At 34.3% G+C, this 14,931-nt stretch overlaps 1 protein-coding gene across 8 annotated transcripts in view; it reads right to left on the bottom strand.

Annotated features, from left to right (window-relative positions):
- The window catches only part of fhod1 (formin homology 2 domain containing 1), a 52,741-nt gene that overhangs the window by 24,624 nt on the left and 13,186 nt on the right, over positions 1-14,931 (bottom strand). For all 8 annotated transcript variants that reach the window (XM_046840140.1, XM_046840141.1, XM_046840142.1 and 5 more), the window contains exons 4-6: positions 1,966-2,033; positions 1,345-1,450; positions 290-384 (exon numbers count right to left, since the gene is read on the bottom strand). In XM_046840140.1, coding sequence (XP_046696096.1) covers positions 290-384; positions 1,345-1,450; positions 1,966-2,033 — 269 coding nt within the window. The remainder of the gene's footprint in view (positions 1-289; positions 385-1,344; positions 1,451-1,965; positions 2,034-14,931) is intronic.

Genomic DNA, 14,931 nt, shown 5'->3' with positions numbered 1-14,931 from the left:
TAATTTTTCTCGCTCTAAAAATTACTTCATTTAACAGAGCTAAAGTGATTTATAAGCTGCGGTTACTGCAAATGTTTTACTCAATAATACCATGAATGTGTTAAATGGAAGGTCATGGTCACACAAGTAACCCTTTCGCTCAGTACCTCACCTTTTCCATTTCGTTAGCAGCTTTGAACAATAAAGTATTTAAACTCTGCAGCCCACAAACTAAGAACAGTCAACCACATCTACCACTAATTAGCTTATAAGGGTGTGTGTGTGCGAGTTATATAATGTGGTTACTCACCAGGCTGCCACAAAGGGTGTACAGCCACTGCACTGTCTCATTATGGTTTATAACTCCATTCATCCCGTCCACGAACAACATGATTTGACTCAAAGCTGCAAGACAACACAAACACACACACTTAGAGAAAATGTTACTGACGCTACACTTTTTTCCTTTTGCTTTTCATGTTCCAATAACTACAGAGAAGCAGAAGGTGGGAAGTTCATCAGCAAGGACCGAGCTACAGCCGGATGTACAGATTTGTACTAAAAGCTATTTGTTGTTCCAGTATAAACTTCCTGTCCCAGAACCCACGCCAAAATAACAACTCTGCAGATTACACAAGGCAGCAAAATGAACGGTTAAAACAGCAATGTTTATAAGCCCTAAATATGAACCCTGGATTTTGAAGATGGATTGGAGGCAAAATTAAAGGAGCATGTAGAGGTTCTGTAGAATTGTATGAAATTTCATTTCACATGAACTTACACTTAGCATACAGCAGCATGCTTTAGCTGTGTTTGGTGAATGCGCTAGACTAAAAGGAAAAAAAACTTTGGCCGGAACCAAATAAGAGCACATTGGACTAAAAACTTGACATTGTATCAATAATTACTGTTGTATTGATTCATTTTTTGGACAATTTTAAGTGCAAAACGTTACCAGACAATGTGTAGCGAAGTCTTTAGTTGAGAAAATAAAAATAAAAAATTTATCAAAATGACTATTCTTAATATTCTGCAAGCTTAATATTAAGTATTACAATCTAAAAACGCCAACAGTTCTACGTTTCTAAAATTGTTTTTATTGCTTTCAAGTTTGACATTGTCAGGATGCACATACCTTCAAACAAAGTGGTCACGCGGAATTTGCAAACACTTTCTATCTGTTCATCTGCCCCTTAGCCAAACCAGAACCAATGTATCTCATTTAAGCACTTTAACTTAATATTACTATAGTCTCTTTAACCACTATTTATAATTCTTACTACAGCTTTCTCATCATTCTCATTAAAGTGCTAGAATCTGATATGCTGGAATTTTAGTCTTTTGTTGTTTTTGTTAACCTCCCACCTCGAAGAATGTAATTCTGGTAATTGTGGTCTGCTTCTACGCCCACTTTTATAAAGCAGGTCAAGCCATCAGAATTCACAAACTCAGGTACCAGGTCCTTATCATCCTGTAGAAAAGACAATAATAAAAAAAAAAGGTTAATGGTTTGTTGGTTTATCATTTAGTTTAATGTACAGTGTACGTTTTGAAAAACAAGATCGGAAAATTATCTACCGATTACAATTAATCACTCCAACTATTAAAATCACCAAATGTGGGCAAACAGAATTTTAATAGAAACGTCATGCACCAATTAGCAAAGGATGGGAAAGGATATGTACAGCATAGTAAATAAAATAAAAGAATACAAAAAAAACTGCACGATTTTTTTATATTAATGCAACACGTACAAACATTTTTTTTTTATTTAATTCACCACCTATTTGTGCATTTTAGCATTTAATTGCAGTTCATAATTCCATAACACAGACACAAAAAAATGTGTAGTTATTGCACACAACTTTAAAATAAACTAAAATGACAAGCTGTGTGACAACTGATTCTTAAAAAAAGCCATAGATTAATACATACTGAGGGTTTATCTGTCATTTCCATAATGTAGTCAACTCACTGTGTACCCACCTGAAACAGTTGCTTTAATGAAAAAAGAGACCGTCGCAGTTCAGGCCCCTGGGAGTTATACAGCTTCTCTGCAACAGAAAGAACAAAAGAGATGTTATGATATCTGGTGAACAATTAAACAGGATGATGATCATTTTGTTGACCACTTAAACTGAAACATACACTGCACATTCCTACTCTGATGACTGGTTTTCAAACATCATGGTCTGTCATCAAGTTAAAATTTTTTGAAATTACACAAAATTGTCAAGCTTATATTTATAAGGTAATTTGGTTGAAAATGAGATAGGGGCCTAAACACTTCTCTCTTACTAAAAAGAACATACCTAATGTTATGTGGACAGTCCAAAAAAAAGTATGCCTTTATATTTATTTGTTGTTTACAAATGGCTTGAAGTGGTGGAACCAAAACCAGGAGCATAAGATAAATATGTATTAAATAAAGTTTGGGAAAGGCTTTTTTTTTTTTACCATTTAAAGGACATACTAGAAGTAAACAGGCTAAACACACATCATACAATCATATTACACATAGACAAACAATAGAAGTGTAGGGTTCTTTCTGATGCTTACCATCTGAAAAACACATTTGCTATGTGACTTGAAACACTTAGATAAGATTAGATTTAATTTATCACTGTGCAGAGCCAATGCCTTAAAAAAAATTGCTGTGTGCGCGCTTGTGTGTGTGTTCGTCTGTGTATTAAGTTTTCTACTCATATGATGAGACTCTATGCTATGAGGTTCCACTCTAATAGTTTGGTAACAATAATTGTGAGATTGGGGTAGTGCATGGGGTAACCGACCTTCTGACCAATAGCATCAGAATGCTCATACAGAACAAGTTAATGCATTTCTTTTCTACTTTATTATATATATTCTCTTTTTTACATTTTTAAAAGCTCAAAGAACGAGGTAAATATTCAAAACATATTACTAAAATATGTAAATGTTACTGGACAGTAAACCATGAAGTATATATTTTCCAATATACTATTTTGCATATACACTAATCTACAACAAATGATCACGCCCGTATGCTCGTATGAATAACACTATGTAATACCTATGACAAGCAAGCAATACATTGTGCAGGAATCCCAAAATGTGACCTTTTTTTTTTTTTTTTTTAAACAGCATAAATAACTACAGACAATTACATGAAAAAAAAACCTATAATGAAATATAATAAATCCTTTGAACACTTATTTTCATCAGCCATTAATAGATACCGTAATTTCCGGACTATAAAGCGCATATATAAGCCGCACCCACTGAATTTTACAAATATTTTTATTTTGAACATAAATAAGCCGCACCTGTCTATTAGCCACAGGTGTCTACACTAATGTACTTTACACAGGCTTTAACAAAAGACACGTTACACACGGAGTAACAGGTGAAATATGTTGCGCTTCCTTTAGGAGCATAGCGGTATTTTGGGAATAGCATGCCACTGCATTCTTCCTGTACCTCCTTTGTGTAAGACTGAGGATTATGTGCTTATTATTTTCTGATGCTCATTTCTACGTTTCTTTGACTAGCCCGTAACGCTGTTGTCAAGAAAAATAAAAAAAATCACGAGTTTTGGAAACCTGTCTGTGCTTATATGATTTCTGTTGCAACTAGAGTTAGCGAGCTCTCCCTTCACCCAGACTCAACGCGCTACAACGGCTTGTATCTAAACAGTAGCCGACTAAGAAAGTCATTGTTCACTGTCTTCCTCCTTCCTTTCACAACTATTTCTCTCGGGAGTTTATCTTTTGGCATCGTCGTGCGTTTAAAAATCACCCAATGGAAGTTTTTTCTCCCGAAGCCGTGCAGCTCAGAACACAGGTGAGGTGCGTTTTTTCATTTCCGTTCAGAAGTTTCATTGGTCTAATATTATGGGGCTCAGCTTTTTGGCTTGAAGTTTGTGAAACCTGGAAAAACCCAGGAAAAATTCATAAATTAGCCGCTTCGTTGTTTAAGCCGCGGGGTTCAAAACGTGGGAAAAAAGTAGCGGCTTATAGTCCGAAAAATACTGTAATTGTTACGTCATAAGAATGTGAAGGTGTCGTTTGTAATTTTTAAAGCTATTTTACCGTTGTTTTTTTTTGTTTTTTTAAGTGAGTCACAATACTGGCATGTTTCATTATATTTTAAACGACAGTGAAAATTATTTCCGACCCTGAAATTTGCCCTGCCCACAGTAAAAAAAATAAAATAAAATAAAAACGATATGCTCAGTTTATGCCATGTTCTTAAAAATCGACTCACAAGACATGCGTAATTTCAACACAAAGTTTTTGTGAACTTCTTGATGAGGTTTGGGTCACAAGCAGCAAAGGACTGTGACTACTCCTTTAATGGCAACACAAGGTAAATAACTTTTTAAGTTTCTTTGATGTATGTTATAATTAATAATGATTCAGAAGTAAAAAAATATATATAAATAAATAGATTTAATTTTTCTCTGTGATCACTATAATTGCAAAACATTTAACCACAACTTCAAAATACTATACATTTATTTCTTACTTAGAATCACATTTCTTTTCAACTTACTCTCATAATTACTTCCAGATATGACATGGAAGAAGTGTCATGCACAAGGCTTACATGACACAGCTTGTGATCTTTAACCAGAAAACCAAGCCAGCAAAATGAAATCTGTTCAGTTGAATCACTTCCCTTTATTCATTTAAGAATTATAAGAAGGTAATGCAAAAAAAATGCAGACATTAAACTGGTAATAAATTTAAATACAAGCTGCAACATGAGTCTGTTATAATTTCAACCATAAATTTACAGTCACTACTTTTCTTTTCACTGGAACTTTGTATTGATATTACACAATACCAAAGAGCAAACATGTTCTGTCTGAACCATGCAATATGCACAGGCCCAATAACAACAACTAGGTCTAATAACAGAACTGGGAAAACCTGCAGTTTTCAAAACTCAGTCTTCTAGGGCTTTGTTTAAGCATAGCCAGTAAAGTCTTTCATTTTTAATTATCATTTAATAATGTAAACTGCTACAATGGCTTAGAGCTACAAATACTATAAACATTTTTGCATTCAAGTGTCCATCAATGAACAGCTGATAACCTCAGTGATGATTGAACTACGACGAATGGTCAATAATGGTCACCCAGACGAGCATGGGTTCCTTTTGGAGTCTGGTTCCTCTCATTTCTTTCTCTCTCATACGATCACTGGGACGTTTTCCTTGCCATCATTGCCAATGGCTCACTTATTAAGGATAAACTTAACTGGGCTAGCAAGACATCTTGCATATCATAGCGGTTGTTTCGACGAATTTGTTTGCTTTTATCCCACCCAGATCTTCGCATGCTTGTCTAATCCAAACACAATCACTTTAGGTTCACTACATGCACAATTGCAAATAGGAAATCATAAACAGAAGATTTTTGCCAGCCCAAACATGCTCAATGATCACTGTTTACCACTTATTATTGAGAGTGAGCCACTTTCATTGTGAGACCATTCTATCAAAGCTGAAAGTTTTTGATAAAATTATAAAAATGTGGAATCAGTAAAAAAAAAAAAAAAAAAAAAAAAAAAAAAAAAAAAATGTTAAAGGTCACACACATCCAAACACAAGTACTGCACTACAGTGTACAGACAAGTTATAATGCATGATTTGAATTGTTCTATAGCAGAAACACTCTAATACATGTTCTAATTCAGAGCCCTTTGTAGGTGTACATTCCATAATATACTGTAAGCCCGATTCAGCAAGCAGTTATACTTTACAGCACCATAAACATGAATTAATTTGGCAAACAAAGAAAATATTTTGGTATATTTTTCTTTGCATGGTGACTAGATTCGTGACTGGTTAGGAACATCTTGACTTCACTTTTCCTGACTTGATTTTCTCCCAGAATCTTGTTTTGGTGGACTGCTTTGACAACCAGCAGCCTGGTGGTTTCTCATGACAGCCACGTGAGGTAATAACCGCCCCTGTGTGTACGTTCACACAGAAATAAGAAGTTAGAGAGGGAGAGTCAGGAATATGTAGTGTCACAGAGCTGCTGATGTGTGTGTCTCTTCATGAAGGAAGGAAGGCTCCTAATGAAAACATCCTGGCTAATATTTGCTGATGTAGCACCACCAGGCCTGTTGAATAGTGATAACACAGCTAGAGAGAGAGAATGACAGATCAAGATAAACAATAAGAACCCTAAAGAAGCCAAATGTGCAAAAAACAGATATATTGTAGGTTACTAAACACATATCCACAGACAGCAGTGACAGCATGGGTGGTTACCAAGTCTGGACAATTTAGGCAAATGACCATGCAAAAAATAACCAGGCAGGTACAAAATTATTGTCTAAAACCCTCAGAAGGCAGCGAGTCAACATGTCAAAAGTCATTTTGGGCAATGAAGCCCTTGGGCAGTATAGTATTAAACTCCATACACTACAAAGCCAAAGATTCATGGACACCTGAGTACCAAACCAATACATGCTTACGGAACATCTCACTCCAGCTTTAGTAAAGCATTACCGATATAATACGCTCAAGTCTTCTGGGAACGCTTTTTACTAGATTTCAGAAGCTGTGGGAATTTGTGATCATTCAGCTGCAAGAACATTACTGCGGTCAGGCACTGGTGTTGGATTAAGAGGCCTGGGGCCTGTTCTGTATGTTGGACCTTATTAGGCATTGTTATGCAGAAACAGGTTTGGGGTCTTTAATTCTAGTGAAGGGATATTGTAATGCTATAGCATACAAAGACATTCTATACCACTGTGTGCTTCCAATTGTGTCAACTATCTGGGAAAGAATCACATAATATTATTGTTATATATCTTCGAACTGTTGGATATACATTTTACATGCTACCACTGCAGCACCTCTTTATTTGTAGTCACTATCAGATTGAAACTCATGGCTCACATTAACGTTTCACCCTCTCGGGTCTTAGGTCTAATCGAAAAACCTCTCTAAGTAAAATGCTTTAGCAAACTTGAAAGCACTAAAAAGAAACTTGAATGACCTACCCTTAAAAAATGGATGACAGCAAGATGGGTGTCCTCTTGTCTTTATTTAATCTTTTAATTTTTATACAGGTCCCCTCACTATATTGGGAAAAATCCTTAAGGAATATTCCTCAAAATGCATGTGCAGCTTATTAAAATGTGTATATCAAAATCACAAATGCTTACAGTGTTATTAGTTTTCTAATGAGCGTTATATTAAAAGCATTATCCCGCTCGACTGGATTACAAATGATTCAAATTGGCCACAATCAGTAAACTGCCATTAAAGATTATCCACATGAACATTTTTTTATCATTATTATTAGGCTGCACATGAACAAAACCTGGATGGAGCTAAAAAAAATGTATATATAAAAGCAGAAAAATGGCACTTGTAAACCTGAGTGAGGATCATCTGTAACAACTGAGAGAAGACTCTTTGTCTAAATCTGCAGCTTTCACCATAGAGTTTATCCAAAGCAGTCAGAGAACAAACAAAAGAGACAAGCAGTTCCTACATATTCAGCACAATGTTCTCATCTGTATGGACTTTTCACAGGGTACTGGAGATTTATTGAATGGAATGTTTGTGGTTGAGAAGAAAACAACAGAACAAAAAAAAGAGAATGTGAGACAGAGGGGAGAAAAAAAAAAATCACTTGAGGACAACAAATTACAAACTACAAACATTTACAACCAAAGGGAATTCAAAAGCTTTTCTTTAGACAAACACGCCAACAGTTTTGTTCCAATCTAAACAACTATACCGGAGGGATTTAAAAAGAGTAATATTACTGAATGAAAATGGCTGAAAATAAAGAAACGCACGAAACAATGTGTAAGTTTCTGCCATTAAGAAGCATCTAGGTTTCCTACACAGAGTGAATTTGCATGGAGCAGCCATTAAAGCCTTGTAATGTCCAAACTCTGTACAAAAACTGTGGACAATATCCTGTTATATGTGCTTCAGAAAAGTTGCAAACACAGACATTGATAACTTTTAGATTTATTACATTTCATCGCGCCAATTTTTTCTGCCTTCTACGTTTCCATTAACATGAGAAGTCTTTGCTGCTAAGATACCAAACAAACAAACAAACAAAACCCCAAAATACTTATGATGGAAAGGTACTATTACAAAAAAAAAAAAGTGATCATTCAGTTCACTTTCTGGTTTTAAACTTTACTCTTTAAAGGCCAGTTGGAGTGATTTGGGTGAGGTAGCTGGAAAAAATGTCCACAATCATCACAAATATGTTCAGATATTAATAGTATTAATGTATTATTTAAATAAAGGCTATTACTTATGTCCAACACCTTAGAAAGTCTGACAGTCTATTCAACTTGTGTCTGTAGAACCTGGATGTTGGTTATTTTGCATATTATATTTTATTAGCATTTTATTAAAAAAATCTAAATCAACCAAAACAAATAAACAAAAACAAAAATCTGTTTATAATGAACACAATGTAAGCACATCAATTATATGATATGGTATTCAATTATATGATATGGTATTCAAGTTATCATGTCAGTAACTAATAAATTAAGGGTGCATGCTAACTTTTTCTTACATATTGACTAAAACAGGCAACAGTAGCTTTATTCACCAAACAATTCTCCAAAAGTATCTGTAAATGTTGTAATTACCATACCAGAAAAAAATTATATAGCTTCTACTGAAATTGGGCTAAACTTTCCTGCTGATCGAGCAGGACTGGAAAACATTTTCAGTCACTGTTTCTATAAGATATTCCCATTTAGGAGGTAAAAATGACACACTTCGCAAACTAAGTCCTTACTGGTAGTTATGGAAATGAGATCAGTTCCAAAGTTTGCAATCTCTTTTCTGAGGGAAAAAACAAAACAAAAAAAAAACTATTGTGCTTAAACAGAACACAGATTATTTTAGATCATGATGTGTTTAAGTATTTAATAATGCTAATCATTTTAAATTGCTGATGTGAAACCAAACTGTGGTTAATGTGGTATAACACAGCGGGTCAGCCAACATCTAATAAAAATAGTGAGATGATGAAATGACACAAGGTTGCATCTTACTAAGAAGCATGACTACAGCCAGTCTGGAATGACACTGAACATGAACAAGAATTCTTGAAATTCTGAAATTTCTTTCACTTGACTTTGTAACTAAATTTAGCAATTTAGCCACATGAACAAGGATTCAGATATCATTATGGCGTGACCACTGTTGGGATAAAGCATGTGTCAATGTCAAAGTCACTAAGTCTACTAATCTTGAATCTAGTTTTGGATTTGTATTTTAACCAGATACAAATTTCAACCAAAGTATGCAAAATAAATACAAATTTGAAGTTTTACGAGATCGTCTTGATATTTCGCAGTAAATAAAGACGTCACAATTTCACACTAGTTCCCCTCAATTCTTTATGTTATTCCATCCAAAAAAAACAACACTGGAAGTACATGGACTCTTATATTCTGTTGAAAGCTATCCTTTGGTATATCTTTGGATCAAATATCTATATTGAGAGGATTATTTTGACTACTTATTCTGTTTCAAGCCAGGAAACCAATCCTTTGTCTCTGCTCAGACAATCTGTCAGAGTTGATTGTCTACAAATCTCTGATACAGGATGTTATACAAAAAAACAGACAAAAATGGTAAGTAGTAAATAGATATATGCTTAATATGGGTGGCTAAAAAGGTTATTTTTTGTGAAGTGACTAAACACTATAGTTGTTGGAAGCTATGTTTTTGTACTTTACATCAGTCTTTATTAGTTATGAAAGTAAAAACCTACATTTAGTAAATATATATTATGAGACCCTAATTGTTGGTAATAGGATGTGAAAACGTCAGCATTTCCTCCTGTTGTTGTTAAATGTGTGCATAAGAATAGAGTAAAATGCTGACCTCAGGACACAAATGTCAAGAATGTTTTGTCCTGGCCTTTTTATAATTGTGTTTTTGAAGGATATGAAAAGAAAAAAAAACCCCAAGCAAACCCCCCCAAAAAAACAAGCAACTTTCAGAAATGCACTCTGTTGCAGGCCAAATTCACACACTCAGAAGTATTACTTCCTTTTCAATCTACATGCACCACCTTGCTCCTGAAACCAGTTAAAACAAACTGGTTTGGACATTTAACAGAATACGCCGACTATGGAGAACAACCCAGCACCTGTGAACTTTCAGTCAGACCATTATTAATAACATGTCTGCAACATGCCCAAAGGTGAATAGTAGGATCATGAAGTCTGGCCCAAACTTTATAACCTTATATGGACATACAATTACAGAATAAGTATTCTTGTACAAACTGCCAATGACTGAGCAATCTAAATTATTCGTAGAATCTAGGAGACATGTGGACATTTTTAACTAGTCCAGGCCTTTAAAAAGAGCCAGTGCACACCATTGTACATAAGCAGCTTTAAATAACATCGTACCTCATGATCACAAAATTAAATTTAGCTCAGCTAAAGAGAGTGGAAAGAGGCACATCCAAAATGTATATGAGACACTGGGATTGAGTTAATGGACGCAATAGGATTTTAATTCCAGATTAATTCAAAGCTAAAACTCAAATTACAAACAATGCTCAATAAAATAAAATAAAATAATAAAAAAATCTGTTTTAGCAGATAAATTAAAAAAAGTTAACTAAAACAAAACAAAAATATAAAAATGGAGAGGAATTAAAGACCTCTAACTTTCACTACAGAATCTGAAAGTTTTTTATTTTTAAACATAGCCAAGAACTAGTTTCATAAGATGCCAACTGATTCACACACAAAATCTCCAGTATTTCAACATAAATTCTACAAAATATCTTCTTATGGACACTTTTCCCCAATCCATTTACACTCATACTCTAAAAAACCATTATGACACAAGTGTGTACAAAAGATATGAGATATCCCTGAGTCGTGGGTGGAACATTTGGGTGAAACCCTGCAATTTTCAGTAAACTCTGTGCAACATGCTCAAAATGTCTTGAGTTCAAACCTGGATGATTAATCTGCTAAAGTGTAATCTATTGACAGAAGGTGACTCTGAACTATTTTAAGAAGCAGCAACTTAGTTGAGCATACATTTCTCAAACCACATATGTAGGAGGTTACTCTGAGAGGCTAAGAGATGAACAAGATAAAAATACCCAGCAGCTAGTTTCAGTGCTGCTGTTGGGCATCTGGATCAATTTATAGCCTTTATGGTATTTAAGAACCACTGATCCTCATCACCTACTGCCTTGTGCAGAGAATAAGCCCCTACTATAATATAGACGAGTTCAATTCTGGGGCAGGGGGGGGATACACGTTTATTTGACTTTTCGTTAGTTTTTTTTATTACTTAGTTTTGTTAAAGCAGCAAAATTGCAGTTCAATTATGTGAATGATTTCTCATAATGAATTAATTTATTTATGCTGAAGCGCTCTATATTAAACATTATATCAGTCTGCATTTCAACAGCCCTATATTTAATTCAATTTTCATTTGTATAGGGCTTTTAACAATGGACATTGTCTCAAAGCAGCTTAACCCAGATAAAGTGGTAATAAAAGTATGTACAAGTTTGTTCCTTGTAATTATAGGTTTATCCCTAATGAGCGAATCGGTGGCGATTGTGGCAAAAAAAAAAAAACTCCCTGAGATGGTATGAGGAAGAAGCCTTGAAAGGAAAAAGGCTCAAAAGGGAACCGATCCTCATCTGAGAAGAACAGAATGCCCATTTCATTACAGTTCATTGTTGTTAAGACCATTTCATTGTAATTCATGTTTAAATTGAGTTTTATACTGTGATATACACATTTATTCATTAATTTTAAGTATAAGTTTATGTTTTGCCCTCTGCATTTGAGTATACCTTTGATTGATATGAGTGGAGACCAATTTAATTTCATTTTAAATGGAAAGAAGAGGCTTTTCATTACATAATATAAATAGGTAACAGTGTATCTGAAGTGTAGCTACAGTGTGTAAACATAAGTAATGATATTTTCTTTTACATTTTTGCCCTCAAATTAAGAAGATGCAAGAGGTAAAGAATCGTTTATTATGATGCCATGGCTTGTCGTGAACTGTTATAAATATGAACAAATTATAAATATTTTACTCAATTTGTATATGAAATTAAGCACTTTTCGAACAGTTTCACAAAAGTTCACAATTAGGTGAGCTTTTTTGCTTATGTAGCACTAGCATAAACAGCTTCTATTACTTCATAAAAGAAGCCCATACGTCAGCTAAATGATGAATACGATTTTAAGGTAATTTGACTAACATATTAATAACATAATTAACATATTAAAATTAACATATTGATGATCTTGAGCTAAAATGCAAAAAGTCTTAAACAGAAAAACAGTAAAAAATCATGATATTGAAATCATAGAGAGTATAATTCTGTCATAAGTACTGCATAGTGCATTAAAATGGTAATTTATGCAAAGCTTTAAGCTTAAATATAGGTACACTTTGAAGAAGGTGATAAGGTTATCTGGTTATAGAGTAAATACAGTTTGTGTGTATGTGCACGTGTATGTGCACGTGAATGTGTGTATGTGTGTATGATTGTTTTGGTCATTCTGCACGAACATGTGCCTTTTTATCTTCCTGATGAAATTTTACCTTCTATGTAAGACAAACACATATGCATATATGGAGAAGTTAAAAGTCTAACAAGCTGATTTCCACTAATTTAGCACAATTAATAGAACATTTCCTAATACAGCATTCTCCTTCCAATTGAAATCTAAAACGGACTATATTTACTTAGTAGAGCAACTTGGATAAAGGCCTAAAGCTAAATCCAGAGCTTTTTTGTGATTACATGGCAGCTGGCAGGACTTCGGCCAAGAGCACTACAGCATGTAAGAATGTAGTGAACACTGCCAGTACTTTAACTTTTGATAAGCTATTCGGCCCGTGCTTTCATTTTTGACCTCTTAACTCATTAACATTAAGAGCCAAGCATGCCTGCATAGAAATAACCTGAGGTCACAAGCTTTGGATTATGAAACATGGGATAGATAAATGCTAAGAAAAAGGAAGAATTTAAATGCATAGACATTAAACTTAAAAAAAAAAAAAAAAAAACTAAATAAAAATTAATAAAGTAGGAGCCTATAGTTCAAGGATTATTTGGCCTGTCAAACACAGAAGTCCAAGCATTCCTACACATGTACATGATAGAGGAGTTACCACTTTCTGCGGGTCAAAGTGTTTTATCACTTTAGTACTTGCACATATTTTCTGTTCATTCCAATGTAGATAGTGAGTTAATGAACAATGTATTGTAGCTACTGAAGGGAATGCTTTAAGAATATAAATATGACAGGAATGTAAGGTTATAAGGTTAGCAACTTGTAAATATTTTCAGTTTGGCGAAACTGCTAACATGATACATCATACAATGGTTAAAATCCTCGGCCACCTTCGTGGAGAGCAACAATTCTAATTCTCAAATTTGAAGAAAGTCTTTGACATAAGGTGCCATGTTGAACATCCAGTGGTCAGTATGAGAGAATTGTACTTAAAGCACCAACATTCAACTGCTCTAATACAAGATACACAAATTTGTACGGTCCTGTGAAGCAGACAAAAACATGAACAGGACCATGAATAGGACATGTGGCTTTAAATGTTTACATGACGAGGTGTTGTCACTTAGGGTTTACTCACTTTTGTTGCCAGCTATTTTGACAATAATGGCTGATGGTGATAACCTTCAAACCTTCAACATAATAAGTCAGACATGACTGTTAAATATAAAGCCCTACAAGAGCAAACATACTTTTGCTATCTAAAGACATCTAAGATACAAATACAAAAACATCCATACCAAAATACAGAAACATTTATTTTGCTTTGCTACATTCCTAGTGCACATTTTATAAAGCACCACTTCAGCTGTTTGCTTTTTGCAGTCAAGATCATTTAATTATAGACGGAAAAATATTTACATGCGTCATTTCTGCACTTACATTTTCTATTAAATATTTCCAATTAAACAAGTATATTGGTAATATTTATAAGCAATTTAACTTTGAAATGAATAAAAAACTTCAGAAGGTGAAACATCAGCACGGTTGCTACATAGTGAGAGACTCGATTAAAACGGTGCGAACAAACTAAATCTAAAAGCAGCAAATAACAGCAGCAGTAAACAAGTACATTTAAGCCACTGTTGTGGTTTTCAGCATATGCTTATGCGTTTGTATACCAATGCACATTTTTCCTATTTCTCCACTCCATTCTCTATTTAATAGCATTTTTAAATTATCTTGTTTTTAAACGTACTTTACTGCAGCTTTAACACATTCAAATGCTCGTAAATTTATGCAGAAATCGTTTAATTATTATACAAAATAAAATACAAAATTATATATTCCAGATGCTTATACCTTCACAAATGAACAAAATGTATGTGTATTTTTTTAAACAAAAAATGTTAAAATAAATTTATATTTTATATTACTATTTTAAGCATAGACATCAACTTGCCATCTGTAGTAGTACAAATGTTGACTTAACTTCTTTAACAAGCAAACAAGTCTAGCCAATCCTGCTTCAGCCTTGGCACTTGTGAGAATTCACCTTCGGAGACGATACCATATTTATATCTGACTTTGAGCTGCCTCTGATGAGGCAGACACAGACACTGTTATGTGCTGCACCTCTGAGAAAGACCTTGCAAAGAATTCCCAGAGGAGAAAAATGGATTGCATGATGGCAAAAAGAAAGCAGGGCACCAAACTAATAAGAAAAATAGAAATCCCAGGAGATGATTCTGCGTACCAAGACGGAGAGTCAGAGAAGAGGAGAAACGGAAAAAGGCTTTGGGACAAGGCTAAGTTTAGGGTGAGGGAAGTTCCCAGTCCATAGCTGGGAATTAAAGACACAAAAATCACAAAATCCAGGGTAACTGCACAAACAACATCTACCATGCCCTCTTTCTAACAAACATCTGTATGTTGGCAAAAT

Source organism: Silurus meridionalis, chromosome 26 (genome assembly GCF_014805685.1).
Source record: "Silurus meridionalis isolate SWU-2019-XX chromosome 26, ASM1480568v1, whole genome shotgun sequence".
NCBI lineage: Eukaryota > Metazoa > Chordata > Actinopteri > Siluriformes > Siluridae > Silurus > Silurus meridionalis.
Note: the sequence above shows the minus strand (reverse complement) of the source record. Positions and strands in the feature narration are given on the sequence as shown.